General features: G+C 40.8%; 1 protein-coding gene across 3 annotated transcripts in view; it reads right to left on the bottom strand.

Annotated features, from left to right (window-relative positions):
• The window catches only part of LOC134102590 (inactive N-acetylated-alpha-linked acidic dipeptidase-like protein 2), a 185,634-nt gene extending 168,330 nt beyond the window's left edge, over window positions 1-17,304 (bottom strand). For all 3 annotated transcript variants that reach the window (XM_062556740.1, XM_062556742.1, XM_062556741.1), the window contains exon 1: window positions 17,114-17,304. In XM_062556740.1, coding sequence (XP_062412724.1) covers window positions 17,114-17,156 — 43 coding nt within the window. In that variant the 5' untranslated portion in view covers window positions 17,157-17,304. The remainder of the gene's footprint in view (window positions 1-17,113) is intronic.
• Window positions 17,305-18,169: the final 865 nt, after the last annotated feature.

Raw genomic sequence — 18,169 nt, 5'->3', positions numbered from 1 at the left:
TTCAGTTGCATTTTTTGGCATTTGTTGGTAGAGAACACAACATGAGAGTGAACGAGTTCCGGTCCGGATGCCAGACCCACCTGTTGAGCCTTCTGGAAGTGTTGTAGGTTTAATTCAATGAAGCACATGCGCCATGTTGTATTGAACAGGCTAGTTTGTTGGTTGACCACCACTGTGGAATATAGCATAAGGAATTTGATACCTCTCCTGTGTCTATCTGAAAACAGTTGGCAATAGTCTTATGCTTAAGAGCAGAATGTGAGGATATGTGATATGGAAAAAGGCTTAATTCTGTTTCATCGAATATTTATGTACACACCCTAACATTTTATGCATATTATTCATTTTGCATACGGCGAATCAGCAAATAGGCCATGCATGGACAGCACAGATGGACAAGGTGTTAAACTGGTTTGGTCATTTCCATAAACTGGCATTGGGGTTTGGGGATATACGGTGCATTTACAAGAACCTGAAACTCCCTCTGAATGCTAAACCAGGTGCCGTAAATCACCTCCAATGATCACCTTCTTAATCAACCTAAGCACACACTGCAAATAAAAGATGATAGTGTTACAGTTTTGCAAAGTCAAGGTAAAATATTTTCGCCCGACAAGCAAACCCACAGAGCACTTTGCATGTCAAATAAAATTTCATGCTGTGGCGAAATAAAAATAACTCACACAATAAAGTCATTCGTTCAATCACAAAGGGACATGGTGTTCCCTGTAATTCAAACAGACAGTAAATTGCTGGCTGCAGGACAGGGTAAAACCTTGGACAAGACCACAAGTACCCTCTCAAGCCCCTTGTTTTACTACCAGCCACAACATGGTGCTCATTACACCAACAGCGTTTTTTACCATGCATTGTTTATGATAGATAAGTGTATACTTTTGCACTTTTGTATTTGCATTGTTGTTGTATAGCAATTGCACAGTAATTGTCTAGAAACTACAGATTAATTATTTGTAATATGTGGTTTAAAAATATTATTACCAAGAAATTGCATATAAATGACCATAACATTACCCACTTATTACTGATCTGTAATGTAAAGTGTTACCAAAATAAGCAATAAGCATTTGACAGAAATTCAAAATAATCTACACCCTGCATACCATTAAAATAGAAAAATACTGTCATACCATCTTTAAACTTGCTTTTTTTTTGTATCTTGAATTCATTATACAACCCATATCTCTAAAACACGGCAACAGGGTATGCTTCAAGGACCACCAGAGATACAACCACTTCTGTTACTTAAAAAAGAAAAGTGGGAGCACTCCACAGAAAGCACTCACAAACACTTGGCAGCTGAACATGCAGGAGGGTGAAATTCTCAGCTCACTTTGCTCTCACAGCACACACCTGCCTTCTCACGGGGGCCAACTGGACATTTCTTTGAAAGTGTGGCTCAGCCAGCCCTGGGTTTTTGCTAAAAAGGAAGTCACCTAAGCCAAGCTGCAGTAATTACCTCCACAGTTCAGTGGCAAGGTCTAATTTCCTCACCCTCCTGACTATTTTGGGCAGTACAGGCTATGTATGATTGATGGTTTATAAAACCATTTTTACAGTTCTGACATTTCCGTGAAACAAGCAAGGGGGGCTGAACTTTCCATCTGCTGTACCTAGCTAGCGCCCTCCCAGCCAACCCTGGCCCCCTCCCTCCCCAAAGACCTCCGTCGTCCTTGAGCAGGGGCACGGAGCTTTGATCACAGCTCTTTAGGGAAAGGGCAGGAACCCAAAAGATTAATGCTTTCCCAGGGCATATCACAGACGCCACACGGCCACTTTAATCACTATCAACAGCTTATTGTAAATGCAGGGTGTGTACCACACTGCTTACAAGCACAACTGTCACCAATGTCATATTTCCAGCTCTGCACACGTGCCACGGTGGCCTCCACCACACCACACCACCCTGCCACAGCCCCTGCTGAAGGAGCACTCGGGGGAAAAAGGGGGAAACACACAGAGTGGGAAAGCAATATTACTGAGCTGACCACCTGTATTTCTGTACACTCTATTAAACATGTTTTCTTTTTGAGAGATGGATGGAGAGGTACAAATGTGCAAAAATGTAGTCAGATGTTGACAGAAGCACCATAGCAGGTAGGGACAATATAGATGAGCATTCATTCAAAGATAAAAACATTAATTTGGCGGAAACATTTGCTTACTGGACAGTATGTGCGACAGTAAGTTTCCTGCCTTTGAAGAAAGCCATCCATGGCAGCAATATGAGATTCAACAAACCTGTATTGCTGCCATGTCTGTTGTGTACCCTACAGTAAAGTAAGGAAGAATAAATCCCAGCATCCTGTGCTGACCGAACATGAAGCCATGAAAAAAAACCAAGCAAACACGTCCAAATATTCAAAATCATTTTTAGATTCAAAAGGGACAACTGACCTGGTAAAATTGAAAGGCATCCTAAATAATACTGGTTCATGACTGCTGAATTAGAGCTGCACGCATATGGGCCGCTCTATGGAGCATTAACAACAGGCTTTTGACATCTTTCTTCCTAGATTGTTCAGACATATCATGATTGTGCCTCTCTGTCTTTGTTTAAGGTCAACACATCTAATTTGCACCATGACTTAAGTGGTAAACCAATTACATGGCTGAACAGAGTGGGCGTTCGACAAGCTAGCTGCAGAGCACAGGGTCAATACAAAACCCATTTGCCAGGTTCTGGCAAATATTAGAGCCTCCTGTCCATCCGTCAACTGAGACACAAACAAAAAAGGTGCCATCACCGAGAGACTTCATGATCAAACCGAGCCATATAATGTATTACTGGAAATAATAAACAATCGGTTTGTTGTCAGTAAGCACATTATGGTTTCTGAATAATGTATTAATTTAGATACTATAGTGACATTTGAACTCCTTCATGAATCTGATAAACAATGAAAGGACATAGACTGTGCTTTGGTTTTTGAAGCTGGTATACATAGAGCAGCCTCTAAATCCCAAACGGCAGTGACTCCACTTCTGTGGAGTTTCTCCTTCAGTGTTCACTGAACTGTAAAGGTTTGAACCACATACGAATAAATTACCTCTCTTACAATTGTGCCCTTAGAAAATGCAGGGCTTTATATTAGGACAGCCATGGAAACAACAAAATGAAGGCCAAGTAATCACGCTACATGTATGTGTGTTTTCTAAACTACAAAGGAAACTGTATGTGTCAATACAAGCTATGCTCCTTTGGATAAAGCCTTCGGCAGCAGCTGGTTGGTGGTAATCTTAAAAGGTGGCTATCATTTACTAATGATCTAAAAACAGTCAGAATATCCTACATGGAATACAACAATTTTCCTGTCATTTATGTAATGGTTATAACATCTAATGCTGAATAATTATATTCTACATATAAGCTTTTAAGACTTTACTGAAAAAAATATATTCATATAGAACCCCTTTCTGATCACCATCATTTTAATTAGTAATGTAATTTAAATGTTTTATTTCAATGCCAGGGAACTAATTACTCTGCAACCCTTATAATCATATAACATATAAAACCCTACCCTACATTTGAAACACATGTACAGTATGTCTTCATGGGGATAATTTGGTGTCATCAGTGCTGGAGGTTAAAGGTCAAACCTATGTTGAGCAATATTCCCGGGCAATGCTACCGAGCAATGTTTTTGAGAACTTTACCAGCAATATTGGGGAACAAAACTGATCTAGAAAGTTTCATTCGCAGGGAACTTGCTGCATATCAGTCAATCAAAACCTCCATTCATAACTCAACGAGTGGTTACTGGTCTTCAGCGATCTTCTATAGCAAGTTTCCCAGCAAAATTCAACTTATGTGGTGTTATATTAGGCACACATGGTTGTCAGGTATCTGAAAAAGCACTTCCGGGATTTCAAAAATCCCTGATAAAAGATGACAGAAGCTGTATTTCGCTGCAAAACTTGCTATAGAGGATCGTTGAAGACCAGTAACCACTCGGTAAGTTGCACATTTAAAAATTAAAAGTTTAGAGGTGTTTTAAGGACAGAATAGACCATGCCCGTAGCGAGCAATGCTGAAGCCATACAGAGAACCTTCTATATCAGCCAAATTGCAGATACAGGATCAATCGAGATTTCGAAGTTTGCATTCTAGGCAATACAGAAAACGGGCTTAAAGTGTAAAATACCGAACTATTCCTTTAATCGGATTTAACCAATTAGCTTTGCATAATCCTACCCTCCCCTTTTGTTAGACAACTGTGGCACCTCTGGACAAGGGTAAGTCTGTTAAAGTTAGTCATTTCCCAAGGGTACGCCAGCATGCCGTCGGAGTTCTGAGGGTTAAAAAGCAATTAGTAAAAACTTAAATAACGTATTAACATAAGCTTTTAAAGACTTTTCTCCATACTTGAAGCATATTTGTCACTTCGTACCCAAAAAGACTTGAGGTTGTAATTGCTACCAAACTTTGTACACCTGAATGTGGGGATTTTCTGCAGATTCTCTGTCAGGTTGGATGAGGGCCATGAGTGGACAGCCATTTTCAGGCCTATCCACAGATGGCTGATTGGCTGGTTCAAGCTGGAGTCCAGCTGGGCCATTCAAGGACATTCACAGTTTTCCCTAAACCACTCCTGCCTAATCTTGACGGTGTGCTTACAGTCATTGTCTTATTGGAAAGTGAAGATGGACCAGAAGGATCTAATCCCTGCCATTGGAAGAAACCCTCATAACATGATTGCTTCACTGTTTGGGATGTTATTGGGTAGGGGACGGCATTGAGTACTGTCTGCTCTCCTCTAGAAATTATGCTTAGAACTTAACCTAACAGTCGATATTGACTTCATCTGACGAGAGATTGTGTTCTCTTATAATCTGAAATTTGAAGACCTGTGTCTTTCTTTGAGAATAGGTTTCCATCCAGCTTCCCTGATGTGATTTTGCACAGACAGGTGTCTGCCTATCCATCATCTTAAACCAATCAAATTTCCCTCAAGTGGACTACTTGAGTTAGTTTGTAATGCAAACATTGCAGTCATCTACTGTACACATATTCTGCCCCTTCCACTGCCAAAAGTTGACAAGTGAATACATTGGGCCAATGATGTGTTGTGAATCTTGGAGATGGAGTCAGGTTGGTGTCCTGAAGCCTCAAGCACGCGCAGTTCTGTCCAAAATAGATTGGCAATAAGTACCCAAAATGTGTTGCAGTATGGCCACCAAGTGGAGGGGGAGGGCCAGGAGCCAAGGGCCATAAGGGGCCAGGGGCAATAAGGTTGAAAAAAAAATATATATAAACGTATATGTTAATAGACAGAGAGAGACAGAGAGAGAGAGAGAGAGAGAGAGACAGAGAAGAGACAGAGAGAGAGAGAACACTATATCTTTATTATTAATTTCACATTTGATACCAGGGCACCAAGAAAAATATCCTGACAAAAAACCTGCTCCAGACAGGTCTTGTGCATGCAAGTACATCCTAAATCCCATGTAATCTTGTGACCTCTTTAATCAAACAGTCAAATTAGCAACATGCATATTCTGTGCATGTGTGGCACTAGTGGTGTGCAGCGTAGTGTGACAAGAGCATATTCTCCCGTAGAAATGACCACCCACCATCACTACAAACTCCCTGGGTGGTGCGCTGAATTAAATTTAGATTAGACCACACGGTTGACCAGGTCGCTTTGAAAGCCACGAAAACAGATTGCAAGGCTCTGATAAGGGATGAAGGAGGAAAGGACGGAGAGGTGGATGCTGGGTAAATGTGTGTGGGGTGGGGGATAATCCCTGTAACTACTGCCCCTCCATTTTGAGTCGCAAGTATTTTGCAGTTGACCTGTTGCCAGTGTGGCAGTCATGCCAACCTCCTGGTGCTGATGCTCTACGACACTAGAAAACACAGTGTTCTGCACTCTGTGTGATGTGATGGGCTTTGTTAAGGCTGATCGGGTACATCTGTAGACATAAGGAGATTACCCATAACAAAGCAAAACTTGGAAAATAAATTATTTAAAAAAACAAATAACTATTTTTTGTACAGACAATAAATCAGACCATGAGGAATATGTGTATAAAAGAGTGTCCAATTGATGTTAGGCATGGCTGTCAGCTGTAATAGCAGAAATCTAGTGTCAATACATGGGAAATGCCCATTTTAGCTAGGCTAACTGGTGTAATCCACTTCCATTAAATCATAGAATGTTTAAATGAATGTTAAACCTTAATCTATAAACCGGGGCTCAGCAGTTCAATACATAAGGGATAATGTATAGAACACCAGTCATTATCGAGAAACAAGTTCCGGCGGCAGGGCGAACCGGACCCCGACGCACATAGAATATGTCTTAATAACATTATCTCAGACTAAGGACAGTTTGGATGAACACACCCAAAATTAAAACCACCATGGACATGCAGAAAACTCTTCCCTAAATTCTGTCTACATCATTAATGATAAACACTTAGGACCCATACAAGTTATTAAATGCTTATTTTCGACATTGCATGTTTTCAATATTGATCTTTGTCCAATTGCATCATGAACATTTTGGCAGACTTTGTAAAGGATGATAATGTCAATGTCCTTTGGGATGGCTAGAGTACTGGGAGAGTTTGTCTATATCAGAGTTATTAGTCATGGTGGAAAATTGAAAACCCCAAAATGCATGTCCTAGCTAATGACTTCACCCAATGAGGAAACTTAATTTGATCTAGAACTATTCTCTCTCTCTCTCTCTCTCTCTCTCTCTCTCAGAAAAGCAAGCATATTTATGTGCCAATGGAGTACGAAAATTTACTTTAACTTAAAGAGACCCTATGCAACTTTTTCATAGTCATAAAATCGCTTAGAAATCGTTGTTTTTCTTGACTGACCAGTTTTATCGAAAACAGTCACATTTCCTCCCGCCCCTAGTGTCCCTCTCCGCTATTACAACCTTGCAACTTTCTGATAAACGATCGTTTGCTGTTTACATCTGGAAGTCAGAGACGTGAAAGGAACAAGAAGAACCACGCTTGCAATTTATATATTTATATATAGCCTATATATGTATAAATATACACGCTAAACCTGTCGGGGAAGCTCTGCAGAGAAATATGCAAGCATAAAACGAGCAAAAATGAAAAACGAAACCGAAACCAGAGATGAAATCGCCAATCCTGCAGTATTCCTCTTTAAAATGAGATTTGAGATTTAAGACAAATTGTAGATGCATTTTCTTAATCCATTGGCAGATAAATGTACTTGTTGTTTATTTCTTAATTGAAGTCAAATAATCAAAGTACTGTAAGTATCCTTACACTAAAACAATACAAACTAGATCTTTTTTTTTTATCTTAATATAAGATTATTATTCTGAGTAAGATATCACTTTATACACACACACACACACACACACACACACACACACACACACACACACACACACACACACACACACACACACACACACACACACACACACACTACTATGGATAGTTTAACAAAGTGACATCAGAAGGCAAGAGCTCCATTTGGTGGGAATTACAGCATGTATTATTTGTGACAGCTTTTATTTTCATTTCGTTTCCTATGACAACACTATACAGTTTTACAGCATGACGAGACAGCTAAACTGTCAAATTAAAAGTGATCTCTTCATTTTGAATATTCCAGATCTGGAAAAAATTAAGAGACCGCTGCACATTTTTCTGATGTCATCCTATGGTTGCTGAATGACATTCAAATGAGTTGATGGTCATAATAAAAATTAAGAGACCACTGCAACATTAGAAGGGGAATGCCAATATGACACACCGTGCCAAATGTGGTGTGTATCTAAACTCTGTAACTATACAGTCTACTCTAAAAGCACAACAAATAGCTTTGTCACATATTTATAAGGCAAACACTCTTGAATGCTAAAATGGTTCAGACACAGGTGCTGGGAGAAGATAAGACAGGGGTCCTGTCTTGAGTTTTTAAGGACTCTTTCTTGGGGAAAACATATAAAGACTATACATATTTCTCAATGCACCTCTATCAATCACCATATGTGGATGGGGGGCTTGGTGTGCAGAGGAGCTTGTCATTTCAGTTACTGTCAAGGAGAAAGCGAAAAGGAAAGATACAGAAAGAGACAGAATGACACTTTGTTGACAGCCACCTGAAGATTAAGGCCAAAGGTTAGGGAACCCCACCTGGGAGTTGTTGTCACCTGTACCTTGAAAATGAATCTTTGACATGGCTTTCCCAATCCAGTGCAATGGCTATCTGGGGGAAAAAAACTATGGTCGAAGAAACGCCTTCCTTTTTTCCCCTACAAAAAGATAGAGTGTTTCCGATTAACTAACAGCTGGGGTTGCAGAAATCATATGTGTTGGTACTGTATGTGGTTGGATTTCAAACAGTGATGACTTGCCTCAATTCCATCTAGCCTTACTCAAAAAAAAAAAAAAACCTTGGTCAGTTTATTTCAATTGAGTTGAACATGAAATGACAGTTCAGCTTGTCTCGTCATGCTGTAAAACTGTCTAGTGTTGTCATAGGAAGCAAGCGAAATAAAACAAAAAAGCTGTCACAAAAAATGCATGCTGTAATTCCCACCAAATGGAACTCTTGCCTTCTCTTGTCACTTTGTTGAACTATCCATAGTCGTCCATTAGAGTTGCCCCAGAGCTACAAAAGACAGTCTGTGCACTAGACAAGACAAGACAAGACAAGACCATTTATGGCTATCCTATTTGGAATTCATCTGTGATTCAGTCGATTCTGAGACATGATTACCACAAATTTCCGGCCAAACACATGGAAATTGTCATCACTGAGGCAAACAGTTGACGGGGAAAAAAACCCTCACACAATCAAGACCAGATACAGTCATAACATAACCAGACACAACATAAACAGAGTGACAACCCTCGGACTAGCTTTTTTTGACCATAAAATTTTGATTTGGGAAGATGATTGATCAACTCTCAATTCGTACAAGGTGCAATATGATTAAGGTTGATGGAAATTAGTTTGTTACATAATCAAGCATTTCTGGCAATTTTATGATGTTTCGGTAAATATTGCCATTTCCACACCCTAAAGCTGTTCACAACTCCTGCCTTGAATAGGAAAATGTCCATTATTAATTTGCATAACGCAGTAGATGGAAACACGTACGGCCTCACATTTTGTTTAGTCAAATTGTCATGGATGCGCTTGAAACATACAAATGAGTTGAATGGAAACACAGCTCATGTCATCATCCTATGACTGATCAGTAGGCAATGCCTTACAAATAGAATTGTGAAACGACCTTTAATGAAATAATGAAACACACAAACCACAATGATACATCCAAAAGGTACCAATACCTGCACAGGTACCAATACTAGCCAAGGATAATCCTTATTAGGGCGCTGACAGGTGTGGCTCAGCGCTCACAGTAATAGGGGAGAGTGTGACTCTGTGTCTGTGTGTGTGTCAGTGTGTGTGTCTGTGTGTGTGTGTGTGCGTGTGTGTTTGTGTGAGGCTCATTACTACCAAGGAGACAGTAGCAATGGGCTCTGCTAGAGGGCATTCTCCTCTTGTTTTTCACACCCACACACGTACACACACACACACACACACACACACACACACACACACACACACACATACGTACACACACACACACACACACACACACACACACCACACACAAGGTTCCTCTTTCTCCCACACCTACGCAGATAACATCGAGTCCCTCACTAACAATGGTGCAAATTAACACCCCTCACACACATACTGCTCTGTGCCACACCTGAGTGAGTGTGCCCTTCAAGAGCTATGGGTAAAAAAAATGCATTGCAGACGACTATACTTGGGCCTTCAGAGAAAATGGGGTGAAATGACCCACATTTCAATTCTAGAGACTGATTTTAAAAAAAGGCTGGCTAAATAAATAATAAATAGATTATCTTGAATTGGTTCTATTCTTTTATCAGGATCCCGGTCTGTTCTTTTTTTTTTTTCAAGGCTTCAAGCTAAAAGCTACCATTTTAAGAGCCTCTTATATTTCTTCTCTCCTCTTGAGACACTGCATGTTTTGGGGTGAAAGGGTATTGTTCAGTCTAGCATGATATTTCCTGCCACAAATGAAGAATAAAAAATCCTCGTTGTAAATTATTCATAAAGGCTCTTCGAATCAATCAGTCAATGTAAAGTCTAAAAAGATCTTGTGCGTGCAGACACAGACACACACACACACACACACACACACACACACTGAAACACACTTTGTCACCTTCTTTGAGCACCAGGTGAGAGAGGATGAGAGAAGCTAAAAATCTTTCTGATGTCTGTTTCACTGCATACTGTGGTAGAGACAACCAGAACACAACAAAAGCAACGTCACTCCCTAAAGGAGAATGGGTAAAATACCAGAAGAGAAGGTCAAAATGAAGAACTGCAAACATTTACAGGAAATTGCGACTTTGGCCATCCTGACCAGCAGATATCATAGCTTTGCCAAATATACACTCTTATCCACCGTTAAAGAATGCACCGGAGTAATTGCCATTGCCTAAAATCAGAACTAATTAATTTTCATCAGTTTGTTCCAACAAAGCTTAAAATGTATACTTTTGATCAGATAAGTCTACGTTGTAGAGAACACACATGTTTGAACTGCCTCACAAATGCAACATTTCTGATTAATGATTATAATTACTTGGAACGTTTTTATTTCCATTAATTGTACAAGTTTTGATGACAAGGTTCCAATTGCAGCATCACAATGAGCATAGCAGTGCCCCAAAGAACAGATGCAATTAGGGATCTCGAGAGGAAATCCGTCAGTGGGGATAATTGCAGGGTGCGAAGCGCTTTTGTAGAGGAACGTCAATGAGCTGAACAAACACAGCAGTCTGGAAAGCAACACTCCATGGAAAAAAAGAAAGCAGAGCCCAGAGGCTGGCCCATTTGTGCATTTCAGACAAAAGCTTCTCTCATATTCCCATCTATACAGAAACATATGAAATGATGTGGCAGGGACCTTGGCAAACGTGCAATAAGTGCCTTCTAATTTAACAAAAGAATAGAAAAGGTCAAGTTTGGCCATACATTATATTTGTGCAGGTCAAACCAGTGTCCCTAAACCTCACAGTAACCTGCCATACGATATTTTGAACAAACGCAGACACCCAAAAACCAGAGCTACACAAACGACTCCTCTGGCCATCAAGAAAAGTTAGTTAAAAGGCACAGAATGTGTGTGCTATAAGGAGCATTCCATTGGAAACTGGAGTAGAAGCCCCTCGCCCCCCAAAGAGCATCGAGAAATCACATGGACACAAATAAATAAATAAGCCTGTTGGCTGTGTGAAATGAAGATCACAAGAGAAGAGAAGAGGGAAGGATTCTATTTAGAGTCTCCTCTTCTTTTTCTTTGTCATTTGATCATGGAGGGTAATCAATTAGTCGGCGTCATGTCAAGGCTGTTTAATTAGACATCCTGAGACGAGCACGGCTTCAGCTGCTGGCATCATTAAAACCCCAGCGCCAGACCGAGTCGGGTGTAAAGTGGGGTCTGGTGCAACAACAGTGCAGCACGCAGTTGAGTCAGAGCCTAACCATGCTTTATCTCCAACTGCCTCATGCCATGCTCATACGCCGTTTTAAAGCTAGGGGTCAAACAACATTTTTTTTTCAGGGCCAATATAATAATCGTTATACAACAATTGGGTTCTATGGAACTATTTATATGTTTCTGATTGGCCGAGAGACCTTCCTTGAGTTGAAATATCCCTGGACATAAAAGAGGAGGTACTTTGGGGTTAACTGTAACCATTTTTTAAGGCCGTTTAAAACGTGCATCAAATCACACAATTTGGTCGTTTTGGGTGTCGTAGCGTGTAATAAAGGTCGTCAACAATCAAATTGACTACTTAATTAATTTGAAGAGTTTAAGAGGAGAGTTTTTGGTTTCTTCTAGCTTGGGTAAGCAGAGTTTTTGGTTTCTTCTAGCTTGGGTAAGCAGGAGGATAGAATTTAGCAATTGCTGCCAACATAGGCTAGCCTACTGTCAAAAACATCCTTGTGTGCGGATGACGGTCTGATTCAAGCAGGAGGGTAGAATTTGGCGAATTTGGCGGCAGCTGCTGCCAAAATACTGTGGGGAAAAACATCCTTGCGGTTTTGACACCGCATAATAAACTCAACAAGGTAGCCCAGGTGCTGGCGAGCCGTACCTCTGCGGACCTGGTTTCTCCACACTATACTTTTGCCCCGGCCGCAATCGCTGCCAATCCTTCTTCTCCTCCTCTACAGAACAAGACAGGCTCAGCAGTCTCATACTGTAGCCTACTGTGTTGCTACGGGACCCGACGTCAGCGGATAGGCTACTATGAGCGCGATTGGCAAGACAACTAGAAATTCTTCTTAAAACGAATGAAAAAAGTAGTCAGTTTGATCGTCGACAACCTTTATTACAACCCACGACACCCAAAACGACCACATTGTGTGATTTGGTGCGTTTTCAACAGCCTCAGAAAATGGTTACAGTTAACCCCAAAGTACCAAAGAGGACAATAATCAATGAGTGCAAAGGTAGAAACTTTCATATAAGACGTGTCTGACAGAGAGAGAGAGACAGAGCCTACTAAAAGGAACATCACTAAAAGGAACGTCACTTCTGGGATGCTTCTGAAAGCAATTGAATCGGCCAATCAAGTAGAGCTTTACTTAAGAATGTTCATAACATTGGCCCCAGCTGTGCCCCAGCTGGCAGGGGCACCTGCACCGTACGCCGGCGGCCCGGGTTCGATTCCCTCCCCGTGGTCCTTTCCAGATCCCACCCCTGCTCTCTCTCCCATTCACTTCCTGTCATTCTCCACTGTATCTATCATTAAAGGCATTAATCCCTAACACGTATGGAACAGAATAGAACATCTTATTTGCCACTGATAAGTAGATTATAAACACTTACATTCTACTCCAGCACTTTCAAAGGCTGCATTTTCATCCAGTCTAAAAGCATTCATTAGGATATGAATTACTGATTAATCAGTAGACATAATTAAATAGTGACAGCAGCTTGGATTTCTCTTACTATCAATCTGTTCCTCTGATCTGGCCAGTTCAAACCCAGTCCAACTCTTCTCCCCAATCCTCCAACATTCAGCTTGATACTCTGAAATCTGTTAGCTATCTACTGTATGTTTCCACGATAACTAATGCACTATCTGGATATAATATGACAGATTAGCACAAAAGATAACTCCACACACCCATACTCAATACACAAAACATTATATCTCCCTTTACCACTCGCACAGACAGAATTGTTCTTAAAGGAGTCACACCACTTTTACAAGACCCTATGTCTTTTGAATGCTATTCTGTTGACTTTTTAGAGAGTTCTCTTGTCCCATCACCGGTTGTAGGTTTAGAAACTTCTGGCACAGTTTAACAATACTGCAATAACAAAGATAATCGTGATTGTTTTGATCACTATAATTGTGGTGCTACATTTTCATACCGTTATGAAACGGATTTCAGACCGTCTCTAAAGCACTAATACTAAATAAATAAAGCTCTCGAGTTGAACAAGTGTGTGTGTGCATGTGCATTAAATGAACCAGAGAGGGTGACATTGGTGCATATCATGACACTTGTTTATGACGAGTGACCCTAAATTACTTAATGTGTGGCAGCAGGACTCAGCGTGTGGTGTGCTTTGGGTTAGCTGGGTCACAGAGAGTAGGAATTTGCAAATTAAGTAAAATGTGACTAATGAACCGCTTTTTCAGCCATAAGAAGGCAAACGGCTACATAGAAATGGAAGAGTGTCCACACACCTCTTACCTCTACTTCACTGGCTAACTGCCCATTTCTATAGTCAGTAAGTCCATGCTTTTGGTATGAACACCTTTTCTTGCATGTATGCACATTCATGAGGCTTCCAGCGGATTTACTGTGTGAGAGTGTGAGTGTGTGTGTGTGTGTGTGTGTGTGTGTGTGTGTGTGTGTGTGTGTGTGTGTGTGTGTGTGTGTGTTGGGGGGAGTCAGACTAAATGAGAATGGGAGAACTGTATGCTCTCAGTTTGAGAGACTGCATCCCTTTCGGATGAGCTCTTCACATTAGGGGCTCTTCACATCCATATCTACTGTCTTAAACGGACATATTTAAATGCTCTGTATGGAGGGAGGTAAAAATAGAGCAATGTACGTGAGAGAGAGAGAGAGAGAGAGAGAGAGAGAGAGAGGCTGAGCCAGATAGAGAGAGACATGGACTCAGTGAGGAAGAGCATGAAGCAAAGATAGAAAGGTCTAAAAGCAGCTTTTTGCTTATTTTATGAAACAGGACGATGCAGCTGTTCAAATATTCCTTTGGTTTTTCTTTTTCGAATCTCCTGGCAACTTCTCGCTTTTCCCACATTCCAATTCTATTAAAGACTTGACAAATCCATTACAGATCCATGGAGACTTTAGTCTTCGTTGAAAAAAAAGAGAGAGGATACATTATTTTTCCCTCTCCCTTGTCTCAGGATAATCATAAATAAACCAGGTACTCAAGATAGCATTTGAGAAGTGTAACACTACAGACCCTTGCCAGAGATATTGAATTTAGCCATAATACGAGCACAAGAATAGTCCATGCCACCTATTTTGAACCCAAAGACATATCTCATCCGACTCCCTGGGTTGTCATGATAACTCCCACTTCCTGAATGACACTCTCTCCTCCGTGTTTGATCCCTCGCAGCCAACCCGAGCAGGAAATGCAGGGTGACATGGTGTGAATTAAGTCTGGGTGTTCCATGCAAGCTGCATGCACTGCTTCGCCACGCTGTGCTGTTCTGAACACACAAAAATATGATCCCTAACTGGGAATGACATATAGTAAAGGAACAAAGCACTGCCGGGATAGTGAGTGAATGTGCGCTGACTGAAAAATAAGTGCAAATAAATAAATAAGGGAGAGGGTGAACGAATAAATAAGGTAAGGAGTGACAGGTAGAAAATTGAGATTTCCATCTAACTCTCATAAAACTCTGGTGCCAACCACTGAGCTTCTAAAAGGCAATCTCTGCATACTTTTTTTTTCATGCAAAATTACCTGCCAAAAATGCATCTGGTGAGAAACTCCAGAAAGAGGTGGGGTGGGAGATGTGTGTGTGTGTGGGGGGGGGGGGTATTGAGGCTGTCACTTTCTCTTGCGCAAAAGTGTATACAACATAGTGTCCTCCAGTCTGTTCTAATGTGCACCGTGACAGCTAGTCGCAGGTGCTGATGAAGCAGGATCCCTATAAGGTATCTGTTTTGTCTTTGTGAAGTTGCCTACCGAGGGGCTTAGCTTAACAATGCCTCAATGATAATGAACAAGCCCATCTGAACTGATAACAAAGGCCATCTCAACGCAGTGTGGTACCAGGGTCTCAGAACTACAGGTCTCACCACCGATCATATTTCAAAAGGGGGGAAAACATGGACGAACAAGAGTGAACAAGAACAAGGGATAGGGGGCCCTCTGGAAAGTTGATTTGATCTTTGAGTGAGGAAAAAAAAAAGTGTTCCTGCACATAGAAGGGGCTGGCACAGACTGAGCTGGATCATTAGTCTTCTCATGTAAGATTCGCTCCACAGGGGAGTTACCGTAAAGATCCCCTCCTACTAATAGGACAAAAAAAGAACCGTCTAAGAAAACCATCTAACCAAATATGGCTTTTACAACAGACATAACCCATATCTAAAAAAACAGCATACACAATAATGCTATTTATTGCAATAATGCCATTTATTTATCATATACAGTATATATACTGCTATTATAACATAGTCCTTTCCTTTACACATGTGCACATAACAAGGAAAGTGAATTTCATTCAAAACTGATTATGCGTTCACCTTTGACCTGTAGAAACAGCCAAATGTGCTTTGTCAATCTAACAAGTGTAGACAAGGTGACCTGGCTTCTAAATACCTAAGTAGGAAAATATGTGCACCTCTGTCTCTATTGTCCACCTATGAGATTAGGAGAGCTGAATTAATGAGCTACCTGTAAGGGATGCAAATATGAGAAACGCCATGTGCCTCAGAATAAAGAACAGCCTCGCAACAAGTTACACACACCAACACCAGGAGAACAAGAAGGGCTGTGGCAGCACTCATCAAATGGGATTGGATGAGTGGTGTGTCTGTGTGAGTGGTGTGTGTGTGTGTGTGTGTGTGTGTGTGTATGATGCATGGAGGTATGGATAACATAGGATTATAAAGATTGATGAGTGTTCTAATGTCTAGATTAGTAAATAGTAAGAAGTAAATACAGTACATGTATTTATTGTACATGACTGAATGAAATGAACCTGCTCGCAAATGATACCCTATTCTATGGGAAAAATGCCTGGTGTGTTTTGTTATTCTTCTATTGTCTTGTATTATTTGAGTAGTATGTCACTGCGTTGTACATATATAATGCTCTTAATTGAGTGCATTACAGGTACTGTATCATACAACACACATCCTGAGTTCTTAGTCAGACTTTTGACTTCTGAAGGGAGTACAGAGAATCCAGAGAATACAACTAGAATATACCCCGATAGCACCAAGATAGAGAACAAACAGTAGTTCTACCATGGAACAAAAACTTTTGTTGACTCAAGGCACATTCTACATGTGTCTAAGTGCAAGCACTGAAACACCAACAGAGGGTAAAAATAGAAAGAAAATGGTATGATGTCTGTAGCATTCAAACACAGCTTAAACAACTGAAACACGAACACAATGCAATTGTGCAATTTGTACACACAAAACACACTTGAGAGATTTCACAAGCTGTAAAAGTTTCTGTCCCTGATACAGAACAATAATCTTACTTCTTCAGTGATATCCGCCTGTAGACACTGACGATACAGTGAAAAGACACCGAGAGTGGGCAACCAGTGCTGCTATAGCAACTTGCTAATCTAGACCCTCTTCTCTTTCCTGAAATGAGTGTTATTACAGACAGAGGGGGCAGCCACCTCGGCAAGACTGTCAGAAAGAGAGAGCGGCTCCTGTCACACTGGTACATACTGATGGAATAGAGCAAGTCTACTGCAACAGGAGTGAGAGAACAAATGAACTGCAGCAGCTCAAGTCCCTCATTAACAAGGAAATGTGAGGCAACACACAAAAATTTACCTCGCTGGGCTGGTTGAGTCTGGAAATCTCGAATGTCTCCCATTGTCAGATCCCTACTCCTCCGCAGTCAACTCGCAGGAGAATCAGATATTCAATAGGTTCCCATGAATTCACTGCCTCCCTTCAGCTGTGCTGTAACACAAGCCTGCAACTCATGTAAAGAAATTAGCACAAGCTGCTTCCTGGCTCACCTTCACTCAACTAACCTGTTCTCCTATTGATTGACATCACTTCCTCTTGTACCTGTTCCGTGTGCCTGTATGAGTATGTGTGTGCATGTTACACCTGTTGAAACTGGACACACAGGAAATGTAAGTCCTTTCACTAGAGGAGCGAGTTGCATTCTCTCGCTCTCTCTCTCTCTCTCTCTCTCTCTCAAGTGTAACTATATATATGTAACTATTCTGTGCTTCAACTGATCCAACCCTGTTCATTCACAGCATCAGTAACTTATCAAACCTAGGTAGAATGGAGAATGTGTAAAGTTGGGAGATAGAAAATAATAATATAGGACGCACTAACAGCTAAGGCATCCATCCTCACCATACAGGTCTCTCACATAAAATTATATTTTATGGTTAGTAGCGCTAAGCTTAAAAACACCAACACGCACCAACTACGGTAATGACTTGTAAGACATGTCCTGTTTCCATCAAATGTACATGAGGACCCTGAACTTCGCATGAGCACTATTACAACCAATACATCTGCACTTCATTCATCTTTCCATGCCATCAAATTCATCCATCCAATATTATACAAATGACAAGATACAGACACTTGTGTGCATGAAGCGCAAAGAATGTTAACATGTGTCACTGAAATTAAAATATTGCAGTTGCAATAAACAATGGATGTGAGACATATTCCTGTTTCTATATTCTGGGTATGTAATGTATTTGTGAGTGTAGCCTACACAATGCAGAGAAATGAAAGATAAACTATGGTGCATTTCCAGATTCAGCAGTATGCATGCAAAATGCAAACTGCGACTGCTACTTTCCATTCCATTCCACTGTAGCTTCTTTAGTTCCTGGGAAAAACATCTGATATCTA

The sequence above is a fragment of the Sardina pilchardus genome, chromosome 15 (genome assembly GCF_963854185.1).
Source record: "Sardina pilchardus chromosome 15, fSarPil1.1, whole genome shotgun sequence".
NCBI lineage: Eukaryota > Metazoa > Chordata > Actinopteri > Clupeiformes > Clupeidae > Sardina > Sardina pilchardus.
The sequence above is the reverse complement of the archived record's forward strand: the minus strand, read 5'-3'. Positions and strand labels throughout refer to the sequence as shown.